Source organism: Notolepis coatsorum, assembly GCF_963971535.1.
Source record: "Notolepis coatsorum genome assembly, chromosome: 18".
Taxonomy (NCBI): domain Eukaryota; kingdom Metazoa; phylum Chordata; class Actinopteri; order Aulopiformes; family Paralepididae; genus Notolepis; species Notolepis coatsorum.
This window is the reverse complement of record NC_140182.1, coordinates 49,713,708-49,739,353: the sequence shown is the minus strand read 5'-3', so window position 1 is coordinate 49,739,353 and position 25,646 is coordinate 49,713,708. Positions and strand designations below refer to the sequence as shown.

General features: G+C 41.0%; 2 protein-coding genes across 14 annotated transcripts in view; one reads left to right on the top strand and one right to left on the bottom strand.

Moving 5' to 3' along the window:
* Nucleotides 1-1,320: 1,320 nt before the first annotated feature.
* Nucleotides 1,321-13,426, top strand: LOC311244716 (large ribosomal subunit protein uL4-like). 13 transcript variants are annotated; one of them, XM_084334375.1, is made up of 16 exons: nt 1,321-1,432; nt 1,694-1,820; nt 2,402-2,525; nt 2,710-2,788; nt 2,976-3,064; nt 5,361-5,463; nt 6,401-6,527; nt 7,082-7,204; nt 7,395-7,461; nt 7,652-7,718; nt 8,170-8,236; nt 8,429-8,495; nt 8,688-8,754; nt 8,947-9,013; nt 9,204-9,282; nt 9,472-12,144. In XM_084334375.1, exons 5-8 carry the CDS (start codon nt 3,039-3,041, stop codon nt 7,147-7,149), a joined length of 324 nt encoding a protein of 107 aa, XP_084190501.1. In that variant the 5' UTR covers nt 1,321-1,432; nt 1,694-1,820; nt 2,402-2,525; nt 2,710-2,788; nt 2,976-3,038; the 3' UTR covers nt 7,150-7,204; nt 7,395-7,461; nt 7,652-7,718; nt 8,170-8,236; nt 8,429-8,495; nt 8,688-8,754; nt 8,947-9,013; nt 9,204-9,282; nt 9,472-12,144. The 13 variants fall into 13 exon arrangements, with proteins under 13 accessions (XP_084190501.1, XP_084190503.1, XP_084190507.1 ...); XM_084334377.1 differs by lacking the exon at nt 7,652-7,718; XM_084334381.1 differs by lacking the exons at nt 7,652-7,718; nt 8,170-8,236; nt 8,429-8,495 and adding an exon at nt 13,089-13,426 and having other exon boundaries at nt 9,472-9,590.
* Nucleotides 13,427-13,948: 522 nt separating this feature from the next.
* map2k1 (mitogen-activated protein kinase kinase 1) overlaps nt 13,949-25,646 on the bottom strand; it is a gene marked incomplete at its 3' end in the record, with an annotated part of 42,667 nt that continues 30,969 nt past the window's right edge. The window contains exons 4-11 of the mRNA XM_084334537.1: nt 25,367-25,444; nt 25,140-25,191; nt 22,587-22,711; nt 16,695-16,902; nt 15,212-15,273; nt 15,014-15,072; nt 14,830-14,875; nt 13,949-14,062 (exon numbers count right to left, since the gene is read on the bottom strand). Of these exons, the coding sequence (XP_084190663.1) occupies nt 13,949-14,062; nt 14,830-14,875; nt 15,014-15,072; nt 15,212-15,273; nt 16,695-16,902; nt 22,587-22,711; nt 25,140-25,191; nt 25,367-25,444 (744 nt within the window). The remainder of the gene's footprint in view (nt 14,063-14,829; nt 14,876-15,013; nt 15,073-15,211; nt 15,274-16,694; nt 16,903-22,586; nt 22,712-25,139; nt 25,192-25,366; nt 25,445-25,646) is intronic.

Below are 25,646 nucleotides of genomic sequence, written 5' to 3'. Positions count from 1 at the left end.
GGTGTTTGTTGCAACGGTGAAAATTAAAGGGGAATGTCTTTGTTGTGGACAATTATTCTGCTCTGTGTGACAATAAATACATTAATGATGATATATTATATGTAATTTAAAACCAAAACTAAGGCCTCCGTATGAGTTTAAGACGTGGACATGGTCATGTTTGTTGAATAAAAATTTTCTTTTTTTGACTGCCGATTTTTATTATTTTTTCCCGATCCCCGATGCTCTGAAAAGCACGTGATCGACGCCGATTCCGATCACGTGATCGGATCGGGACATCCCTAGCGAGCACCACTTCCGGCGCGTCACTTCCTGTTTGGGCGATCGGCCACCAGATGGCGCTCTTGAACCGTTGGAGAGTTGAGAGGAGATCAACAGGAGATCTCAAGACTCCGTGGGTAAAATATGATTGCCATCACAGATTTTTGAAATATTGATCTCAAAGACGCCTTATGGCGTCATTGGCAGATTATGCATGGCGGAGAATGACGTGGAAACTCGTCCTTGGCGAATAAAGGGTTAAAAATTATGTAGAGTCCTTAAAGGGGAACTCCAACATTTTGGGAAATTAGCTTATTTAACATCTTCCCTGGAGTTAGACTAGAAGATACATACCTTTTTTGTCTCTGTGCGTGCATTTTAGCTTTGGGAATAGACGCTCCGTTAGCATAGCTTAGCTTCATCACTGGAAGTGAGGCAGGACAGTAGCCTTACAGTGTATTGCAAGGTCTGACATTGCCCAAACTTGATATGCATGACCTTGGTGGGCTCTAGGTCAACTCCTGAAAAGGGGGTCAATGTCAGACTTTGCAATCAAAAGTTAGGGGGCTAATAACCCTTGCCATAATTTCAGTGCGCCCCTAACTTTTGATTGCAAGGTCTGACATTGACCCCCTTTTCAGGAGTTGACCTAGAGCCCACCAAGGTCATGCATATCAAATTTGGTCAATGTCAGACCTTGCAATACACTGTAAGGCTACTGTCCTGCCTCACTTCCAGTGATGAAGCTAAGCTATGCTAACGGAGCGTCTATTCCCAAAGCTAAAATGCACGCACGGAGACAAAAAAAGGTATGTATCTTCTTGTCTAACTCCAGGGAAGATGTTAAATAAGCTAATCTCCCAAAATGTTGGAGTTCCCCTTTAACATTTCTTATTTGACTCATGATCGTGTAATTTGCATCTGACCCTGTGAACAGTGACAGTTGCCTGCTGTCACAGGTAGTTGATTTATAGAGTTCTGAGCAAGATCTGGAATCTATTGATGGTGATTGATAATTGCGATACACACAGGCTATAAGAAGGATCTTTCCTTATTCAGGACACCGCATTCAGGAGATCCCGAGGTCCCACTGGTGATTGGCGACAAAGTTGAGGGCTACAAGGAGGCCGTGCTGCTGAAGAAGCTTGAGGCCTGGAATGACGTCAAGAAGGTAAACTAAACCAGTGTATGAACTTACTTGGCATCAAAATTGACAATTGTGCCATGATGAGATTCCACTTCAGGTCCGTGTTTATGAATCCTGATTTTATTGGAAGTTCTGAGCCATTCGGCTATTAAAAGTTTCACAAATGTGAAGAGAGATGGTATATGTACATTATAATGCCTTTGTCTGTATTTGTTCCTTGGGGGTCCCTTGGTGATGGTGCCTCGTTGTCTGTGCCACTAGTGAGCTCAAGTGTTTTGTTTCCAGGTGTATGCCTCCCAGTACATGTGTGCTGGAAAGGGTAAGATGAGGAATCGTAGACGTATCCAGCGCAGAGGACCATGCATCTACAACCAAGATGCCGGTGTGACCAAAGCCTTCAGAAATATCCCAGGTTTGTAAATAATATCTCATATCTGGAAGGCATTCATGGTATTCTCTAATAATCTGATGGGACTGCCTTTCATAAAAATTCTAAATGTCTTTAACAAATCTGAGAGCTGTAGCCAGTATTCCTCATGTGAGGTGGTGGTATATACCATTCTGACTAAGGAGCCTTCGGCAACATATCCTTGTAACCATGATTGTGGTTTTTTTCAATTACTACACTTGGTGGTGCTAAACTAATGTTGCATCACTAAGACTAACTAGGTGTACAGAGGCTTGCAGTGATGGTGTAATTTGCGTCTTACACTGTGGACAGTGACGGTATGCCTACTGTCATATACTGGCACAGATGGCTGACGAACATAAGAGTCTGAGCAGGTACCTGGTACATACAGTTATTGTAAGACTATTGCGACCCAAAATGTGTGCTTTGCGGCGGCTTCAACAAATTAAACAAGCTTTTCCTAGAGGCTTTTTCTGTCATGTGCCCTATGATATTGTTATTACTGTATTGTGTTTTGTCTTTTGTGTGTAAAAGATTATGAATTTACTTATGAATAGAGTTCATTGATGTGACGTTTTTCACAGGAATCACTCTACAGAACGTCAAACTCTTGTCGGACGCTTCTGCATATGGATAGAGAGCGTCTTCCGTGCACTGGATGATCTGTACGGCACCTGGCGCATCTGCCTCCCTGAAGGTGGATTACAAGTGAGTGTATAAGTGTTAAGTCATGGGACTAGAGATCATTACTCAAGTTGTGACAGTGATGAGCTTACACTTCCCGTGTTTTTGAAACTTAGTGATATTCATTGAGGTTTTTCAGTAATGACATGTTACCAGTGTGAGTGGTGTAATGCACGATAACCTGATCTTAACAATCCTTTTATTGCAGCCTGCCAATGTACAAGATGACCAACACAGACCTGGGCAGGATTCTGAAGAGTGAGGCGGTCCAGAAAGCACTTTGTGAAGTAAGCAACACACTTCTTAAATTTGTCAATCACATGTTAGCCATGATGAGGTTCCACTTCTGGTCCGTGTTTCTGAATCCTGATTATGTTGGAAGTCCTGAGCCATGCTGTTTTTATCATAATGGAGCAGATGGTAGCAAAATGTACACATCCCCCTCACACCGACTCTTCTGTCTTGACATCGCAGCAAGAAGAACCCTCTGAAGTGTGATGTTGAAGCTGAACCCCTACACCAAGACTGCCAAACGTCATGCCATCCTCCTGCATGACCCTGCTGTAAGTAACCTGTAGCCAGGCATTAAAGCGTTACGTCTTTGGACGGATATCAGTCCATTTGATTTGGAGATTCAGTCATTTGATTCGGAGTCGTGACAGATTTTAACCTGAGCCAATCGGAGGCGTCTAATATCATTTTTCCCCCTACCGCGGCCGCACCAAGCAAATTTGCGAGCAATCGGCAAATTCTCAGGCAAATGCAACCAACCAGAAGGCGAGATTGTTCCGAGTTTACAGCGCTTTCACCCGCCCCCGCTGTGCTCGGCACCAATGGGAAGCGGCCATTTGCTTTTTGAGTTTCTGAAACTCCGCCATTGCTCTCTATCTCTACTCGAGAGTAAACTTGACTCATCAACATGCGGCAACCTTTCCGAGACAGTAAGTTCATTTGACTTATTCTAGTCTAAAGAAACGTATATATTACTATTGATAAATCTAGGTAACGTGAATGCCACAAAACGAATGCCTTTTGTTAATCGGAACGTTATTTACGCGACAAGTTCAACCAGTGTGTTGGTGGTGGTTGTGTTGTTGCGTGTGTGTGCTTGCGCCTCCGTGTATGATAAATGTATGAATGTTGATAAATCTAGGTAACGTTAATGCCACAAAACTAATGCCTTTGTTAATCGGAACGTTTTATTTGCGTTATCAATTGTTTTTAAGCTCAATAAACGTCTTGCTCCCATTTGTCCGGGAGATCTCTGGGTAACAATACTGTATATTTGCATATCATATATGTCACAAATGTAACATTACTATCTATATACCTGTAGTATGTCACTATGAATTGAAAATGGGGGACCCTGATTTAAACAAGACCAACGTCTTTCTCTGGTCTGCATCCCCTTAACAATTGTGTGTATTGAGCTGTACTGTATTGTACCCATTCTGCAATCTGTTAAATATTGATTAATGGGTACAATACAGTACAGCTCAATACACACAATTGTTAAGGGGATGCAGACCAGAGAGACTTTCGTCTTGTTTACATCAGGGTCCCCCATTTTCAATTCATCATAACATATATGACACGCATGACATACAGATAGACAATACTGCTACATCTATACATTTATGACATACCAGATTTACAAATACAGTAGCCTATTGTTTGTGATACAAAAATAGTCTAAAAAGAGTATATACATTTGACAAAGAAACTGTACATTGGAGGTGGGATGGGGGGGGTTGTAACTGTACATTGGATTATCGACAACCTTACTTGGTCCCAAGAAGAGGATCTCGTGTATTAAATAAAGTTGATTCATTCACTCTGGATCTTGTAAATCCAGTAGCAATACACACAATTGTTAAGGCGATGCAGGCCAGAGAAAGGCGTTTGTCTTGTTTACATCATCAGGGTCCCCAATTTTCAATTCATAGTGACATTTATGACATGCACAACATACATGACATCATGACATTTATGACATAGGGACATGCATGCCTTACAGGTATATAGTAATAATACTGTTACATTTGTCACATATACGACATGCAAATATACAGTACTGTTACCCAGAGATCCTAACAGTAAATATATACATATGATGAGGAGACTACATTAGGAGGGGGTGAGTGGGTGGTAAAAAAAAGATATACAAACGGTGGGGAGGAGACTGTCCATTGTTGTTGTGGCATAATTGTGAAATGTGTTTAGTCCCTTGTTTGTATGATAACAAGCCGTTTAGTTCATGGTTCAAAGTAATGGGAAAAGGGTGCTATCTCGCCATCAATCAGAAGCTAGCCACATGACTTGCATTCATGCTCTCCAGCACACAGCCTCCCTGCCTGGCACAACAACCACAACAGTAGGGTCTATAGTCAGTCAGGACAGTAGGCTCTACAAGTAGGCTCCCTTAAAACGCTGACGCTATTAAAAAAAAAAAAAAAAAACTGGAGGTTAAGAATATGACTTGGCCAGAAAAAAAGTCAGGAGAGTTTTTTTTGCTTTAATCCCTGCCTGTAGCGCTCCAGTAGGAACCCACGTATTCTGTTGCGAATATCGACATATATAAATCTCTCTTGAATTGGCTAATTAAAAATTATGTAGCGTCCTTAACATTTCTTCAGATTTTTATATTTGACTCGGGTGGAACGGTACACATTCAAACCGTACACCTTTCGGCACGACCTCCACGGTTCCGGGCATGGGTGTATTGTTCGGTTATAGCTGTTAGCCTTGAGCTAGGCTAACGTTACGTTTATATAACAGTCCCCATTCCCTTCCAACATCTCCTCTTTTGTTGAAAACAGTTACAACATTCCTTTATGAATAAGATCTTTCCTTATTCAGGACACCGCATCTCGAGGTCCCACTGGTGATTGACGGCAAAGTTGAGGGCTACAAGGAGGACATGCTGCTGAAGAAGCTTGAGGCCTGGAATGACGTCAAGAAGGTAAACTAAACCAGTATGAACTTACTTGGCATCAAAATTGTCAATTGTGCCATGATGAGATTCCACTTCAGGTCCGTGTTTATGAATTCTGATTTTATTGGAAGTTCTGAGCCATTCGGCTATTAAAAGTTTCACAAATGTGGTGAAGAGAGATGGCATTTGTACTAGGGCTGTCTTAAATACTTCGAAGCTTCGTTCGATGGCACAAGCTTCGAACATTAAAACAATTCTAATTTTCTTAATTTTTTGCCTCAAATCTTGCGCCTCCATTCCAATGAAACGAAAGTAAGCAGCGCCTCGACTCCACCTCTACAACAAGCACGTGGAGATTATCTGTGTTGAAAACAACAAGGACATGTGCAGCAGACATGTCGACGAAGAAGCAATGCCGTTTGTTATTTAAGACTATGTCGGACAGATTTGTGTTCATTGTGCTGCTTTTTTAAAGTGTCCCCACCATATAAAAATATCTTAATAAAACGTGCTTAATTAAGTCTAATTCTGCCTTTGTCTCTATCAACTACATATAAATATTTATATAATTGTTTGCTTGATAGACGAAGGTTGCAACATAATTATGCCATGTCATTGGCTGTGAGAGCAGCCCCACTGCACCCAGGCAGGGCAGCAGAGTGAAGCCTTGTTGGCTGCGTCAGTCACGAAAGGGGCTACTTAATTAATCCAATCCACTTGATCAAAGTTTACCAGTGCTGTACAAGTCTCACAACATAAGATACAAACATTATTATTATTTTTTCGAAGCTTCAAATTAAAATCGAAGCTCGGCCCCGAAGCTTCGATTGCCAAAAAAAGCTTTGAAGGTCAGCCCTAATATGTACAGTATAATGCCTTGGACTGTATTTGTTCCTCTGTGGGTCCCTTGGTGATGGTACCTCGTTGTCTGTGCCACTAGTGAGCTCAAGTGTTTTGTTTCCAGGTGTATGCCTCCCAGCACATGTGTGCTGGAAAGGGTAAGATGAGGAATCTTGGACGTATCCAGCGCAGAGGACCATGCATCTACAACCAAGATGCCGGTGTGACCAAACCCTTCAGAAATATCCCAGGTTTGTAAATAAAATCGCATGTCTGGAAGGCATTCATGGTATTCTCTAAGAATCTGATGGGACTGCCTTTCATAAAAATTCTAAATGTTTTTAACATCTGAGAGCTGTAGCCAGTATTACTCTTGTGAGGTGGTGGTATACACCGTTCTGACTAAGGAGCCTTCGGCAACGTATCCTTGTAACCATGATTTTTTTTTTTTTTCCCAATTACTACACTTGGTGGTGCTAAACTAATGTCTCATCACTAAGACTAACTAGGTGTACAGAGGCTTGCAGTGATGGTGTAATTTGCGTCTTACACTGTGAACAGTGACAGTATGCCTACTGTCATATACTGGCACAGATGGCTGACGAATATAAGAGTCTGAGCAGGTACCTGGTACATACAAAATATGTGCTTTGCGGCGGCTTCAACAAATTAAACAAGCTTTTCCTAGAGGCTTTTTCTGTCATGTGCCCTATGATATTATTACTGTATTGTGTTTTGTCTTTAGTGTGTAAAAGATTATGAATTTACTTATGAATGGAGGTCATAGATGTGACTTTTTTTACAGGAATCACTCTGCAGAACGTCAAACTCTGCCGGACGCTTCTGCATATGGATAGAGAGCGTCTTCCGTGAACTGGATGAGCTGTACGGCACCTGGCGCGTCTGCCTCCCTGAAGGTGGATTACAAGTGAGTGTATAAGTGTTAAGTCATGGCACTAGAGATCATTACTCAAGTTGTGACAGTGATGAGCTTACTTCCCGTGTTTTTGAAACTTAGTGATATGCATTGAAGTTCTGAGAATTTTGAGTAATGCCATGTTACCAGTGTGAGTGGTGTAATGCATGAGAACCTGATCTTAACAGTCCTTTTATTGCAGCTTGCCAATGCACAAGATGACCAACACAGACCTGGGCAGAATCTGCCTCCCTGAAGATGGATTACAAGTGAGTGTATAAGTGTTAAGTCATGGCACTAGAGATCATTACTCAAGTTGTGACAGTGATGAGCTTACTTCCCGTGTTTTTGAAACTTAGTGATATGCATTGAAGTTCTGAGAATTTTGAGTAATGCCATGTTACCAGTGTGAGTGGTGTAATGCATGAGAACCTGATCTTAACAGTCCTTTTATTGCAGCTTGCCAATGCACAAGATGACCAACACAGACCTGGGCAGAATCTGCCTCCCTGAAGATGGATTACAAGTGAGTGTATAAGTGTTTTAAGTCATGGCACTAGAGATCATTACTCAAGTTGTGACAGTGATGAGCTTACTTCCCGTGTTTTTGAAACTTAGTGATATGCATTGAAGTTCTGAGAATTTTGAGTAATGCCATGTTACCAGTGTGAGTGGTGTAATGCATGAGAACCTGATCTTAACAATCCTTTTATTGCAGCTTGCCAATGCACAAGATGACCAACACAGACCTGGGCAGAATCTGCCTCCCTGAAGATGGATTACAAGTGAGTGTATAAGTGTTTTAAGTCATGGCACTAGAGATCATTACTCAAGTTGTGACAGTGATGAGCTTACTTCCCGTGTTTTTGAAACTTAGTGATATGCATTGAAGTTCTGAGAATTTTGAGTAATGCCATGTTACCAGTGTGAGTGGTGTAATGCATGAGAACCTGATCTTAACAGTCCTTTTATTGCAGCTTGCCAATGCACAAGATGACCAACACAGACCTGGGCAGAATCTTCCTCCCTGAAGATGGATTACAAGTGAGTGTATAAGTGTTTTAAGTCATGGCACTAGAGATCATTACTCAAGTTGTGACAGTGATGAGCTTACTTCCCGTGTTTTTGAAACTTAGTGATATGCATTGAAGTTCTGAGAATTTTGAGTAATGCCATGTTACCAGTGTGAGTGGTGTAATGCATGAGAACCTGATCTTAACAATCCTTTTATTGCAGCTTGCCAATGCACAAGATGACCAACACAGACCTGGGCAGAATCTGCCTCCCTGAAGATGGATTACAAGTTAGTGTATAAGTGTTTTAAGTCATGGCACTAGAGATCATTACTCAAGTTGTGACAGTGATGAGCTTACTTCCCGTGTTTTTGAAACTTAGTGATATGCATTGAAGTTCTGAGAATTTTGAGTAATGCCATGTTACCAGTGTGAGTGGTGTAATGCATGAGAACCTGATCTTAACAGTCCTTTTATTGCAGCTTGCCAATGCACAAGATGACCAACACAGACCTGGGCAGAATCTGCCTCCCTGAAGATGGATTACAAGTGAGTGTATAAGTGTTTTAAGTCATGGCACTAGAGATCATTACTCAAGTTGTGACAGTGATGAGCTTACTTCCCGTGTTTTTGAAACTTAGTGATATGCATTGAAGTTCTGAGAATTTTGAGTAATGCCATGTTACCAGTGTGAGTGGTGTAATGCATGAGAACCTGATCTTAACAATCCTTTTATTGCAGCTTGCCAATGCACAAGATGACCAACACAGACCTGGGCAGAATCTGCCTCCCTGAAGATGGATTACAAGTGAGTGTATATGTGTTTTAAGTCATGGCATTAGAGATCATTACTCAAGTTGTGACAGTGATGAGCTTACTTCCCGTGTTTTTGAAACTTAGTGATATGCATTGAAGTTCTGAGGTTTGAGTAATGCCATGTTACCAGTCTGCGTGGTGTAATGCATGATAACCTGATCTTAACAATCATTTTATTGCAGCCTGATGTACAAGATTACCAACACAGACCTGGGCAGTATTCTGAAGAGTGAGGAGGTCCAGAAAGCACTCTGTGCACAAGTAAGCAACACACAAGCACTTTTTTCTTAAATTTGTCACATGTTAGCCATGATGAGGTTCCACTTCTGGTCCGTGTTTCTGAATCCTGATTATGTTGGAAGTCCTGAGCCATGCTGTTTATCATAATGGAGATGATGGTAGCTAAATGTACACATCCCCTCACACGACTCTTCCGTCTTGACATCACAGCAAGAATCAACCGCAGAGTCCTCAAGAAGAATCCTCTGAACAACCTGAGGGTGATGTTGAAGCTGAACCCCTATGCCAAGACGGCCAAACGTCATGCCATCCTCCTGCACGACCCTGCTGTAAGTTATGAGGTGCCGATTGGGACAAAAGCCTCTCTAATACAAGACGCCCATCCAGGGAGGCCCAGATGGGCGGACAAACTGGGTGGCGTGGGATACCCAGTGACTATTTTATTTAACCGCTGGCAGAAAAGTGTCAATTTTTGAACGTGAACTTGAGGACTACATACTTTTTTGCAAACCAACAACATACTTTATACTTATAGCACATTCATGAGCCTGATCTCTTTTGAAAGATGACTTTCTGATTCCAGAAAAAATTTGGGTCTGAACTTGAGTTGTAGAAAAACTTGTTACTCAAGTTCTTCTGTAGTAGTTAGTAGTCCACAGGTAGTATTTCCCCAGAAGGTGGTATGGCTTACAAATCCAGACTGAGCCATGTAGTACAGATCCAAATTTCATAAAGATTTATTCAGAAATGAGTGATTAGGAGTGATTTTGGTAAACTGTGTACAAAGAAAAACTCAGTTTTCTCAGACTTAAATCATTTGGCTGTTTTTCTCTTGTTAAAGAATTTAGTTTGTCACCTAGATCCCTGATTCATGCATCCCCACGTGGTGTTTCATTGGTAAGCCACACTCATTGGCTACAACGATCCAGCCAAAAGTCGGGAGTGGTATTTTGCGCAATACAGTGTACTTTGCACAAGCCTCAAATACAGGCATGTAACTCGAGAACCGCTGAACGGGTTTTGTCGCTTTCGACAGGCAACATAAGCCTTCAATTCGATATATATATATTGTATAACAAAATATGCACACCCGAGCCACTAGGGGTCGCCAAAGTGCCGGTAGCTAAAAGTACTTCCGCAATCAGATCTGTCAGCCTTTGCGCATGTTCAATGATTCTATCCCGCCTTTCCACACAGACGGAATGTTGGGAATTGCTAGAACAATAGCAAATAGAATTCTTAACAATGACATTAAGTTCAATAGATGCGGAATGATGACATGATGAAACATGTGTCGGACTTCCTCCTACTGTTGTAATGTTAGTTGATGATTGCATCTATTGAACTTAATATTTCATTGTTAAGAATCTACTATTCTAGCAATTCCCGACATTCTAGCAATTCCCGACATTCTGTCTGTGGGAAGGCGGGATAGAATCATTGAACATGCGCAAAGGCTCACTGATCGGATTGCGGAAGTGAAGGAGTACACTACTTTATTCTTTTAAGGGGAGACACTGCAGGTGAATAGGGTAAAAAAATTAACTAATATCACAATGAAACTTCCCCAGTTGATTACTTATATTAAGATGAGACTTTTTTGTATTACAAGTTTTCTGAAATTGTATGTTTAAATATGCAAATGAGGCATGATCTACTTAAATATGCACTAATTTCCATATAATTCCAGGACAGAAATCTGAACATTGGATAAAGCCATTTTCAAAATTATCGTTTCATTTTGTTGACATATTAGAGCCAAAGGTTATTACAGAGGGGATTTTGGATATCTCTTTTTATCACTCCATAAATCAGAAAATACTCTTCAGTCCATTTTTATGGTAAAATTCCATATTTCGCCATGTTTTTAGGAATAAAATGTGATATAAATCAGGGTATGAATGCGATATCAACAAACCCTTCTGTAAATACCTTCAGAACATAGATATGAATAGAACTGGAAGGTTTGGTGTATGTGTGTGCTACTGAAGTGGAGATTTCTGGCTCAAGAGTATGAGGAAAAACTCGTAAAACATTTTTGGGAAAATGCCTTAAGTTCTGTATTGTAAAATGCCATACTTTTTTTTTAAACATTTATAAACACAATACCTAATCAAACCATTAGTAATAGACAACCTAAACACATGCCTGATAACTGAATAATAATAATAATGATGTTATTGAACTGAACAGAACTACACACGGGCTACAAACAGTGTAGTACAGTGTAGTACCCCCTAATAGGCAAAATATTTGAATAGATATCACTATGAAACTTTCCCAATTTGTTATGTACATATAAACTAAGAAAAAATATATTGCAAGTTTTCTGAAATTTATGTTTATATATGCAAATGAGGCACTTCCCCATTAAATATGTGCACATTTATGGATGCAATAAGGCAAAATGATGTAAAATAAACAACTAAATGTGTGTTGACATTTTATTGTCACTAGTTTCATAGAAGACATGTTTAGGAAGCAAAATATAACAATCTCAAAATCAACAAAAAAAAGTATATTTGACTATTCACCTGCAGTGTCTCGCCTTAAATAAAGTCACTGGATATCCCGCGTCGCCCAGTTTTGGTTCCCCCGCGGACCCATCTGGGCCTCTCGCGGACCAAAACTGGGCAGCGTGCGTGGACCAACTGGATAGGTGGTGTCTTGTATTCAACAGGCTTTTGTCCCAATCGGCGCCTCATAGTAAGTAGCCTGTAGTGCCCGGTAGGTCGGAGAACTTGCGTATGTCTACAGATCAAGGCCAAGATGCTCAAACCCAAGAAGGTAGCGGCTGCATCGGCTGCACCAGCCAAGAAATACAACTCTGTTCATATGTACTGTGGGGTTCAGTAATGGCTTCAAATAAAGTGGTTTCAAATACAGGAGTCGTGGCTGTCGTTCACTTGATGCATTCTTTTTTAATTCACAAGACGGAACACTATACAAATGCTAGCAAAGAAATGAATTCTAGCGGCATATGGTGTAATGAGGAATGTGAAGCGAACAGCATTTGTCACAAATGTTACTATAAGAAAAATGGCTTTTACCAGGCCAGCAACATAACCTGTAGCCAATGTTCCCCCTAAGGTGCACGCAGGCGCACATGGCAAAACGTTCCCGCGCACATCTGAAATCTGTTGCGCACAGAAACGTTTGTGTAAAATATGCATGTAGTTAAATTGACTGGCACGTTGCACCGAATACTACAGTAACCCGTTTCATGTGACGTTACCAAGAGAAGCCTCGCTTTCAGTGCTTTGTGGGCGGCGCTACTGCGCGCTCACACAGACACACGCAACGGAGCAGGAAGCACAGATCCGACCAGCATCGCTGGCTCCTCACAATGCAAACGCGAAAATTTACATTACAGATGAACTGCAGAGAGAATTCCCAATTTATCGTCCCGGGCGAGACTAATTGGAAGTGGAGTGCAAAGCTTGACCATATGTTTCTGTGTCTAATAAAGGTGCTGGCGACCTCAAAGCCCACATGGACACAGAAAAACATTACAAACAAAGCAGTGCGAGGCGAGAGTTTGATGGCAAAGTTGACCGGATTGAATTGAAAACTATTTTGATGCCTCAAAATGATGTTTTGGTTTCATAAAATGCTTATGATACAATCATTCTAAGGATTGTGTGTGTAATAAATTAGTTTAGTACACTAATTGCAACATCTGAAACTGCATAGTGCACACTTAAATTAGTATCTTTGAGATTACTGTTTTATAATATAAATTACATTGAAAAGATACAAAGATATATTTTTTAATGCCGGATTTTTTTTTCTTTCTTTTTTCCCGATTTTCTCTAATCCCAATCTAGCCGCTCCGGGGTTTGGTGACGAACGCAATCTCAGTTACGCCACCTGACCGCCCTTAATGCTGGATTTTCTAATACAGAGGAGGTATTATTTAGAACATTACTTCATATTTTTCTTATTATTTTGTCCAGTAAGACTTGAAAATATGTCATAGGTTGATTTAGTTATTTTTCTTGAGATTTGTCAGATTACTTTAGGCATAAGCATGTTGAGTAACTTTGGTTATAGAGAGATTATTTTGTATTATATAAACTAATTTGATATCAATACAGAGGAGGCATACTTTAAATATATTATAATTATGAGGCATCTTTGAGTAAACTGAGTATCATGAAGTATCTTGAGGCTGAAGGCAGAGTCCTCTATCGTCAATCGGTGGTCAAATAAATATTTGATTATGGAATATAATATGCCTTTTTGTATTTCTCAGCAAAATGTGTATTTTTATGTTCGACATTGAGGGAAATTAAGATTCTCAGATTTTTTACAAACCGCCACTTATCAACTAACCGGTTAATCGGCAGGTGATGTATGTTGCTCAGTAGTTGCTGATGTCTGCTCAGGAGGTTTGAGTGTTTGCCAAGACCGAAAAAAGATTTGAGGGAACATAACATTGGTTACTGGCCTATTTAATGGTTCAATACTTTAGGTTAATTTTCACTTGGCAAGAAGGTTTTGTATACTTCATCTTTTATATACAATTGGTGATTACACAGCTTAATATCCAACAAGTATTAAAACTCATACAAATGTGGATACATTTCTCTCACTACACGGATCCATTCGTGAGGAGCGTCTTTTGGGAGGCAGCATGGCAGAACTGCTGATGGGCAGGTCAAATGTACAACAGGAATGGAAGGGCTCACATGCCCACACCATGGGTGGGGGTCACTGGCTGATTCAACCCAATAGTGGTACACAACCATCCTGCGAAGTCGACTTCCTCTGCCTCCGACTGCTTGATGAAAGGATGCACCTAAAGAAACGTTGAGGACAAATGTTTGCCATCAGTGATCTGATGTAGAGGTTACTATGAATTGAATCCTTGGAACACCACCCAAATGAAGAATTCCTGTTTTATTTCCTAGGAAAGTTCAACTATTTGAACATGAGCTACTCTTCCTGAAGTCAGAAACCTGAGAAGTGATACTCAAAACACCCATGACTCCTGGAGCTCCTCCATTGACAATGAATGGGAGACTGATTTTGTGGCCCCATAGGAAGTTTATTTTTCTTTATACACAAATGAGCTTTATGCTAGTGTTCTCAGTTTTGAAACAAAATGCACATGTATATTGTTCCCCTGGGTGCTCGGGAGCGTCATGTTTCCCAATTGTCAATGGAGCAGCTCCAGACTTATCAAAAGCTTGAATTTTAGCACTAGTATTTGGAAGGTTATTGATCACTAATATTTGGTAATTTAGACATAAGTTTAGAATTGTCTGCGTGTGAATTATCAGCTGAACGTATTCTACCACTACGGTCTTCCAACTATGAATATACACTGTCTTTAGATAAGGTTTGAAAATGTTTATCTTAAAAAAACGGCATATCGTTGAAATAACCTGGATGAACGGTGTTTTCAAAAACAATTATGGTAAATTAGAGTGTTCCTAGACAGGTTGAGTACTTCCAGGTGATGTACTTGAAGTGATATTTGGATTAACTTACAACCGCAAATACATAGGCTGTCAAACACTTCAGAAAGGTTCAATTGTTAAAGTGGCAAATGAGTTCACCCACCATCAAATGTTTCAAGTCTGCCCTTTCTGCCGGACTCTTGATCAAACTGAAAAAGATATGTGCAGTTTGTCATTGATACCACTAGGTGGCGGTGAGCAGGGGGCAATGATGTCTTTATACTTTGCAACACATCTCACAAAGTCATAACTCTTATCATAATTATTGCTGATTATTCAGTTCTTACCACTTATTCACAAAGTCTTGGAATTCTGAGCCAAATATCCCGGGCAGCTTAGGTGGCGGCTGAGAATGAGATGTGACGAATGCAAGGTGGGTCAAGAACTACGGTCTGAAGAAACTCATGCCGGTAAGGGCATTAGCAGGAAACATTGACAGTTCAGTTCACAATCCGAAAAAAGCACATGGAAATATGGCTACACACCTCGTTGACTATATAGTCAAGCAGCTCAAAAATAGCCATAGGAGGTCTGTCTGATCCGTATGCTAAAGAGAACAGACCACTTTATTCATTACTGTTTATTTACACCCGAGTGTGTGACTGCAGAAAATATCACGTTTTCACTGTATAGTTATATAGATTATGTTGAATGAATACATCATAACCCTTTCACTGCCATACTACAGAAGGTTAACCCTTTACTATCTCACTACCGATGGTTACCGACGAAAGTCTTTCTCTGGTCTGCATCCCCTTAACAATAATGTGTACGGAGATTACGTTCGTCACCAACACCGGGAGACACTAGGATTCGCCTGTTCGAATCCAGCTCCCGGCGTTGCTATCAGCTTGGCTGTATCAGGGGGTGGGAAGCTGAAGGGTGGGTCCTGGGCGTTGTGGACAGCGACCCCTACAGTTCGGTCGGGGCACCTGCTCAGCGAGGGTTGGATCTGAGGAGAGAGAGTGTGGCCTCCCACACGCTACACTCTCCCCGGTGAGAACCTGCGCGGCCAGGTTGGCCTGCCCCAGGCTGCACATGCGTCGGAGGAAAGCATGTGACAGTCTCCGGTCTCCCGGACCAACAGTAGGGGAAAGTACGCAACAACCAGGAAGGGTGGGATGGGAGAAAAATCGGGAAAAAGGGGGGGAAGAAAGATAATTAAAAAAAAAAACAATAATGTGTATTGAGCTGTACTGTATTGTACCCATTCTGCAATCTGTTAATAAAGTTTTCAATCAATCAATCAGTCCAATATATCCATACCATATGCTTGATTGATTACGTTCAAAATGTTCAATCAATCAAACCTGTAGTGTGGCAGTGGAAGGGTTAACCTGTGTATTGTCACAGTGAAAGGGTTAACCGTTTGGTAGTGCGGCAGTGAAAGTGTTAAGGGATAGTTGTGCTTTTTGGAACCCTAGTCCTATTTCTTACCATGATGTCAATGATATGCACTTGAGTTCCCCCAAGGGGATTAATAAAGGAACACTTGATTTGACTTAATGTCGACCGTAGAGTCCTTTCTCAGCACAATCCATGCTGTTCTTCATACTATCCCCAGATAGTTGGCCACAAATCAATGCAAAGTCAATGGGCTTGAGCTCCTGTCCGTACAAGCTGACTGAAGTTCACTGAAATCTTTGCGTTGCACCGTGGAGTAAATGTCAGTGAGCCTCAATCGGCTTGTACAGACAGGAGCTTGACCCCATTGATTATGCATTGGTTTGTGGCTAACTAGCTGGAGCTAGTATGAGGAACAGCATGGATTGTGCTGAGAAAGGACATCAACATCGGGTAACTAACTTAGAAATAAGGCTAGCGTTCCAAAAATCAAACCAATCCCTTTAAATGAAGCCACGACTAACGCAATGCTCTCCAGGCAAGAATCGTATGCATTCAAAGCATTGACACCAGCAGTAAGTAACCACTAAAGACGAGAGCGAAGGACTGTGTCCTCAGACTTACAGCTGCCTGATCGGCCGGGGGGCCGTGGCTTCGGAGAGGACTCACTGGTGCTCGCTTCCCCCTCCATCGGGAAGCCAAAGATCTGTTCCAGTTCTTTGGCATCAGGCGGCGGGATGGGGAACCGTCCGATGGCCATCTCCACCAGAGACAGACCCATGCTCCAGATGTCCGACTGAACAGAGTAATGGGTGCCCTGAAGACGCTCCGGCTGCACAGCGGAGGAAGCAACATTTACATTTAGTCATTTAGCTGACACTTTAAACCTTAGGCTACCTTCAGACTGCAGACCAAAGTGGCCCAAATCTGATTTCTTTGCTCATGTGACTCGGATCTGATTTATTTCCAGTGTGAACAGCACAAATTACATGCAATCTGATCTTTTCAATTCTGATTTGGGCCACTTTCATATGTGGTCCTAAATCAGATACAGGTCTGATTTTCTTGCAATGCGACCTTAGTTTGAACGAATTTATATGCCCATCTTCTTTATTGTTCATTTTATAGGGTTTCCTGAAAATTATAAAAAATTAAGAAATTATTATGTGGGTCAGTTCAGGAGTGTGACCAGTTCACACTGGAATCTGATATAAAAAAATCTGATCTGAGCAATAAATCAGAATTGAGCAAAAAGGCTTGCAGTGTGAACGTAGCCTTACAAGTTCTGTACAAGTCAGCAGGAAATATACAACTCTGGCCGCTAAGGCTACGTGATATTGTTCGTCAAACAGTGTTGAACCTGAGTGCAATCAGTTTTGCTCACTCGTTTGGCAGCCAGTAGGATGGTATCTCTTTGATGCTTGGTACGGAATGGTACAGTACTATACAACTCTACTTGGTACAGTACTCATATACAACTCTACTTGGTACAGTACTCTATATACAACTCTACTTGGTACAGTACTCTATATACAACTCTACTTGGTACAGAATGGTACAGTACTCTATATACAACTCTACTTAGTACAGAATGGTACAGTACTCTATATACAACTCTACTTGGTACAGTACTCTATACAACGCTACTTAGTACAGAATGGTACAGTACTCTATATTCTATATACAACTCTACTTGGTACAGTACTCTATATACAACTCTACTTGGTACAGAATGGTACAGTACTCTATATACAACTCTACTTGGTACAGAATGGTACTACAGTATTCTATATACAACTCTACTTAGTACAGAATGGTACAGTACTCTATATACAACTACTTGGTACAGAATGGTACAGTACTCTATATACAACTCTACTTGGTACAGAATGGTACAGTACTCTATATACAACTCTACTTGGTACAGAATGGTACAGTACTCTATATACAACTCTACTTGGTACAGAATGGTACAGTACTCTATATACAACTCTACTTGGTACAGAATGGTACATTACTCTATATACAACTCTACTTAGTACAGAATGGTACAGTACTCTATATACAACTCTTAGTACAGAAAGAAGATGGATGTAGCGTGATAAATGGGGCCATTCCAAACTGGAACCTTTCCAAACTGGAGGAATTCTCGAGTTGATTAATTTCTTCTCTTTGTATCTAGCATCGATAAAAATATATATATTTTTTAAACAGTACATATCTGTGAACAGTGCCGTTGCGCAATATTTCGGGGCTCCCCCGCAGATCGGACCATGGGGCCCTGCCCACTCCCCTAAATCAATAATAAAGTGACATGGGACATCGCGGCCACTTAAAGTTTTTTTTAAATGTTAATTTTTTCAGGCATCATTCTTGACAAATACAAGTGGCTTTGTATTTTTTGTAACATGAAGGTATTGTAGAATGTTATAGCCATATCATAATTAGAGTTCACACAACGGAATGGTTCACATAACATCCAAAGTCCAACACTCTTTAAATCTAGACTGCTCGCGCGTCGGCTCTCAATACTAGAAACGTTAATAATAATAATAATAGCTTCATTTTATATAGCGCCTTTCAAAAGACCCAAGGTCGCTTTACATAAGGGGGAAAATAACAAAAGTAACAAACATAATTTTGTGCTGGCTGTTCGGTGACAGACCGTCTGCCCATCACCTCCACCAAGCGTGGAGAATAGGAATAAATTATTGGCAGGGTCTAAAGAACACAAATTCTCTCGCTCTCATTTGGCAGCATGTGTCGTTTATGATATGCGTAAACATAATCTGACCATTGATGCGCAAATATCATCTGATAGTTTTACGAGAGAGTTGGGGTTTTGGACCGAGGTCCTAACTAGTGATGCACGATATATTGGCCGCCGATATAATATCAGCCGATTTTTACACATCGGTATCGGTCCGATATCAAGATAGGGCCGATATGGGCCGATAAAAAATTATAATAATTTTATCTTTATTTTTTTATTTTTACATGTTTTGGCCTTAGATAGTTTCAAAATATCTGTCATTTCTGAAAATAAGTTACAAAAGTAAAAAAAAAAATGCGTTTTGGAAAATAGCTCTTTATTTGATTATCATAAAAAAGTGTTTTCTATACAGAGATATCGACATCGGTAAATATCGGTATCGGCCAGAACAGCAATATTAATATCGGTTATCGGTATCGGCCACAATTTTCACATCGGTGCATCACTAGTCCTAACCAGAATAACTGATGTTAGTACACTAAAACACTGGCCTCTCGCTGCTTTCCGGAGTCAGTGAGAGAAAATAGGTGATATAGATAATGGTAATTTCTTATCTACCATAGAACTTATGGCGCGTTATGCGCACAATTTAAACCATGTACTAAAAGATTTACGGATTAGATTCCAATTCCAATGTAACCTGTAGCCTACTCGTACTGGTTATGGCGAATAAAACGTTCTATTATTCTAACCTGTCTCGGCGGCTGTAGCGTGGCTGGGGGCCTGGCTGGGCTGTGTGTCTGCTGTCTGCCTGGACTCAGAGCTGACCGAGGGGTTGCTAGTGGTGGCCGGGCTGGGTGAAGAGCTTACTGCCGATGCATCTTCAGTAACGTTAGAGTCAGTCTACCTTTGCTGCCTGCTGGACCAATGATGTTCTTTTTGGTAGCTTTGCCGATTGATTGATTGATTGAAAACTTTATTAACAGATTGCAGAATGGGTACAATACAGTACAGCTCAATACACACAATTGTTAAGGGGATGCAGACCAGAGAAAGACTTTCGTCTTGTTTACATCAGGGTCCCCCATTTTCAATTCATCAGGACATATATGACATACATGACATACAGATAGACAGTACTGCTACATCTATACATTTATGACATACCAGATTTGCAAGTACAGTACTGTTTGTGATACAAAAAGAGTCCAGAAAAGAGAGTATATACATTTGACGTAAAATCTGTACATTGGGGGAGGTTGGATAGGTGGGGTGGGGTTGGGGGGCTGTACATTGGAGGTGGTTGGGTGGGGGGGGGGGGGGGGTTGGGTAGGAGGGGGGGGGGAACACTGTACAACTGTACAAGCAAAACTGTACATTGGAATATTGACAAAACCATACTTGGTCATTTACTGTACATTGGAGGGGGTTGGGTTAGGACATTTACAGGGGCCCGTTTCTAATTGCAGTCCCCCGTAGGTGTTCTTTGAGAGTGGTTTTGAAAGTGGGTAGTGATTCACATTCCTTTACAGCTTTGGGTAGGGCGTTCCACATTGGCGTGGCATAATTGCGAAACGTGTTTAGTCCCTTGTTTGAGCCGAATCTGGGTTTAACATGATTTGTGGAGCTCCCTCTGGTGTTGTGATCGTGGTATTCACTGACCTTTGGGAAGTATTTTGACATGTACATGGGTACCTTGGTCGTGTAGTGTATCTTGTAGACCAGGCCCATTGCAAGTTGCTGTACTCTGTCGTCTACTCTAAGCCATCCTAGGTTGTCAAAGTGGGCAGGGGTGAGGTGGGTTCTAGGAGTAAGGTCAAGCAGTAGTCTGACCAGTTTGTTTTGAGATGTTTGTAATTTTGTTTTTAGCGCCTTTGAGGTGCTTTGGTACCATGAGGTGCAAGCATAGTCGTAGTACCCTTGAATGAGTGCTCCTGCCAGAGTCTTCAGGGTATTCTTGTTTACCAGAGAGGAGATCCGGTACAAGAATCGAGTTTGTTGGTTGACTTTTTTTATTACATTGGATGCCATTTTGTCACAGGAAAGATTTGCCTCTAGGATGGAACCCAGGTAGGTAATTTCATCTTTCCTTGTGACAATATTGTCACCCACTGCAACTGAGAAGCCGTCGGTCTTGCTGAGTTTGTTATTTGAACCGAAGAGAATGGACTCTGTTTTGACCATGTGTAATGATAGTTTGTTATCAGCGAGCCATATGCAGATTTTGCCTAGTTCCGAGCTGAGGGTTTTTTCAACCTGTAACTTGTTCTTGTCAGAGACCAGCAGGGCTGAGTCGTCTGCGAACAAGAACAAGTTGCAGTCACAAGCTGACGACATGTCATTTGCATAAATTAGGAACAGTAGCGGTCCTAGTATGCTTCCTTGTGGAACACCACAGCTCACTGTGAGCGGGGGGGATAGGGTGCCGTTTACCTCCACCATCTGTTCTCTCCCCTCCAGGTAGGATTGCATCCAGCTCACTGATAGACTATCAAAACCAATTGCTTTTAGCTTGTCAATCAGAATGGAGTGATTGACAGTGTCGAAGGCTTTTTGTAGGTCCAGCATGACCATGCCGCAGTATTTGCCCACGTCCACCTCTTGTTTGATGTGGTCGTTCAAATAGAGAAGGCATGTGTCAGTGGAGTGGGATGTTCTGAAGCCAAATTGGAATTTGTAGATTAGATTTTTTTCCGCTAGGTACTTTTCAACCTGTTCGTAGACTATTTTTTCCATGACTTTCGAGATGGAGGTAAGAATAGAAACAGGGCGGTAGTTGCCTGGGTCTAATTTACTGCCCTTTTTGTGCAGAGGGGTCACTCTCGCAATTTTGAAGTCCTTGGGGACGTGTCCCTGTTTTATGGAGAGGTTTATTATGTGTGTGATGACTGGGGTGATGGCGGCTGCTGAGTCTCTGAGGAATTTGGAGGGGATGTTGTCATGGCCAGTGGCCTTGTCATGGCCAGTGGCCTTAGGTTGGAGGGCGCTCATTTTTTTGAGTACCTCATCTGTTGTTACCATTTCCAGTTTGAGGTCGTCTTTGCGGACCCCTAGGTTTTTGTAGTAAGCTACTATGTGTTCTACCCCATAATGCCCTGAGTGGGAGGGTAGTTTGTTTACCAGTGTTGTGGCTATGTTTGTGAAGAAAATGTTTAAGTAATTGGCTACATCTAGCTTGTCTGTGATGAGTGTGTTGTCCGTCTTTATGTTTATGTTTGAGAATCTGGTTTTAAGTTTTTTACTGCAGCCGTCTGAAAGCCTGAGCAGCGCTTGGGTATTTGCGCTTCATTTTTACCGGCGCTTCCCGCTTTGTTTTGAACGCTGCCCAGCCTGCCAATGAACATTAGTTATCAGCCGGCTAGCCCTATCGCAGATGAGCAAATAATTATAATGATACACTGTTGTACTACAGTGTACACATGACGGGGACGGGGTGCCTAGCAACATAGCAGGGAGGGGGGGGGCGCCCTCTGCGCCCTGTTCCCGTGTTACGAAATCTAAGAGGATAGCCTGCAGTGGGGGCGGGGCCCCCTAAGCTCCGGGGCTCCCCTACGCCACTGTCTGTGAATATTGCTATGAGGCCAGAAAGGTGCATTTAAGTTTACAGGAATAACTCATCAGAACCTGACAACTGGTTGACTAACCGACTGGAAAGGGCCAGTCCTCAAGAAAAATAACTTGTCTGTTGATTCAACCGTCATTTCATTTTAAAATAATTTCTTTGCGCAGCATGCAAGGTTGTCACAGTAAGTATCTGTGTGAGAGAGTGCAGCAGCCAGCAGGGCAGAAGAGAGTGAACTCACAGACATGTAAGAGCGAGTGCCCACAAAGGAGTTGGCCATGGAGTCTATAAGCTGTCCGCTCACTCCAAAGTCACACAGCTTGATCTCACCGCGGGAGTTCACTAGGATGTTGGAGGGCTTGACATCTGAAAAGGGGGACATTTTAGGACAACACACCGGGACAGAGTTCCCCCTTAGGGTTTCTGTTACGCGGCCCGCGGTGCATAATAACACATCGTTTGTACTTCAAGTGTGGAAAATATCTATTTCAAGATATATCTGTAGGGCAGAACTATGGGGAACATAAATCAAGTGGTGAAGTTGGACTGATTTTGAAGTCAAATCGAGCTCCTGTCCCAAACAGGTGCGTGAATAATAATAATAATAATAATAATAATAATAATAATAATAATAATAATAATAATAATAATAATAATAATAATAATAATAATAATAAACTTTATTTGTATAGCACCTTTCATACAGAAACTGAGTGCTTCACAACAGAAAAAAAGACAGGCATAAAATGAGCACATTAAAAGTGCAGACATATAAAATCACAGTTTTTCACATTAGGATCTAACATCCCAACAGGCAACCTTGTTTATGGTTTGATTCAGTTTTAAATAGACAATAATAGAAAGAGTAAGATAAAATAGACAGTCAAATAGTGCAATAGTGCAATAAAATAGAATAGATAAAATATATATATATATTTTTTAGGGCTGTCAAAATTAATGCTTTAACTCTGGAGATTAATTTAAATTATTTAAAGTGTTAAAAGAAAATTATCTAGATTAATCTATGGAGTAAAAAATGTTCAACATTCTGAACTTTCAGCAGTATTTAGCTTGTTCTTTTTTTGCATTGACTCATGCACCTTTTTGAAAATCATCTGACATGAAGATGGAACACATTTTTGTTCTTAATATGATTTATATTACTGGTAGTTCATACAAGACATTATCGTCCTCTAAGCCAATCTGCACTTTAACATAGGCCTGGGTTGTTTCTATTTCTGTTAGCGCCGCGGAGGAGAGAAACTGTATTCAAAGAAATTTAATTTAGTCTTTGAATCTAAATATACTTTCTTTGGGTTGATTTTACATTAATTCCATGATTTTACTCAAGTGAATATCTGTTACAAGCTTTGGTCGTAGAAAAATGCTATTTTTTATCTAGATTAATTACAGAAAATTGTGAGATTCATTCGTTAATTTTTTTAATCTCTTGACAGCACTAATATTTTTATACAGTGCAATAAAATAGTTCTGGATTACTGTTCAACAGTTCAAAGTCGTCTTTAACAGTAACTATTTGTTACAGTAACATTTGTAACAGTAACTATTTGTTAAAGTAACATTTGTAACAGTAACTATTTGTTACAGTAACATTTGTTAAAGTAACATTTGTAACAGTAACTATTTGTTACAGTAACATTTGTAACAGTAACTATATTTGTTACAGTAACATTTGTAACAGTAACTATTTGTTACAGTAACATTTGTAACAGTAACTATTTGTTACAGTAACATTTGTAACAGTAACTATTTGTTACAGTAACATTTGTAACAGTAACTCAGGCAGACAGTCCCAACCTCTTGGCAGGTGACCTCATGATGATTGACCCCCGACGTTTCAATTAGTTGACATGTTCTGTGCTCTCTGCGTCTTTTTTTTTTTATCCACTTTTTCTCCCATTTTTTCTATATTTTTCTCCCATCCCAATTTCGTATCATCCAATTCAACCCTCCCCTGTCACGGACGCTGTTTCTTGCCTCCCACAAGCCGGCTGCAATGTGGACTAAGTCATACATAGCACAAGTCCCCTCCGGTACTTGAGGTAACAGCAGTCGCATCTTTTCACCTGCGCAGCTCGATCTCTCAGTGGCGAGGAGTAACGCGTGGGAGGCTCACGCTGCCCCCGACACTTCCTGATTCTACTGCGCAGGCGCACCAACCGACCTGTAGGAGTCGCTGTCCACAACGCCCGATCCCCACCCATCAGTTTCCCACCCCCTAATACGGCCAATGTGTATTAGTACGGACGACCAGCTAAACTGAAAGCAAATGTGGAGCGCTGGGCTCGAACTGACGAGCCCAGCGTCTCCAGCATTTCGTGGCGAGCGCCTTGCCCACTACGCCACGTAGCCGCCTCTGTGCTCTCTGCGTCTTAATGTTGAGGCTGAGAAGCTTTAGCTTCCAGAAGACAAATCAAACTGCTCTTCTAAGCTGCTCAACCCACTTCCACTGTAAACACAACAATAACTTAATATAACTTAATTAAATAGATTGCTTCATGCATAAACCATGCATAGCAACATGATATCTATAGTAGTATAGTAGATGATAGTCTTCGCTGTAACGCTACTTGATGCTGTTTCTACTCAAACTGCAGTTTTAGTGGGGAAAAAAGGAACGTATAATAACCATTAATGTGTCTTGGATAACAAAGAGCAATTCCAACAGATTGGCAGTATTACATTTCTCAAAGCAGATATATATAAGATCATTCTTAAGAACACTCCATATGTTATTAAATGTGAATTGAATAGAATAAAAATAATTATTCACCTCTGTGCATAATCTTGTGTTTCTCTCTCAGGTAGGACAGACCTTTAATGACCTGGGAAGATAAACATTACATATCAGTAAAGTATGCACACAGATTATTATAAAATGGAAAAATTTATTATATTGCACATATGCATCAGAGATGAGCAACGTGTTATAGCCAAGATATTCACATATATATATATAACTCTGGTGATGTGGGTGTGGTGTATTTCTACAGTACCCACAGCAATGCTGACTTTGCCAAGGATCTGCTCTGGGATATTGCCTGCTTTCTTCAGTGATTGGTCCAGAGAGCCGCCGTCCTACATAGTTCAAGTTTCTTTATTAGTCATATGTATGTTAACACAACGAGAGAGAACAGGTCAGCACAGCAGTAGGAGCACTAGACACATTAGAGCGCTAGTCATATAATGAGTACAAAAATACAATTATACATATATGAACATCAGGATTTGTGTTTTAAAGTGACAAGTGTATACAACAGTATTGTACATTGGGTATGTA

What these genes read in the sequence shown, in the direction of transcription:
- LOC311244716 (XM_084334381.1), top strand. Translation starts at nt 3,039, where the DNA reads ATGCCATCCTCCTGCATGACCCTGCT. An exon ending in TCCTCCTGCATGACCCTGCT is followed by an intron (nt 3,065 to 5,360) that starts GTAAGTAACCTG and finishes TTCCTTATTCAG; the next exon opens with GACACCGCATCTCGAGGTCC. An exon ending in ACCCTTCAGAAATATCCCAG is followed by an intron (nt 6,528 to 7,081) that starts GTTTGTAAATAA and finishes CTTTTTTTACAG; the next exon opens with GAATCACTCTGCAGAACGTC.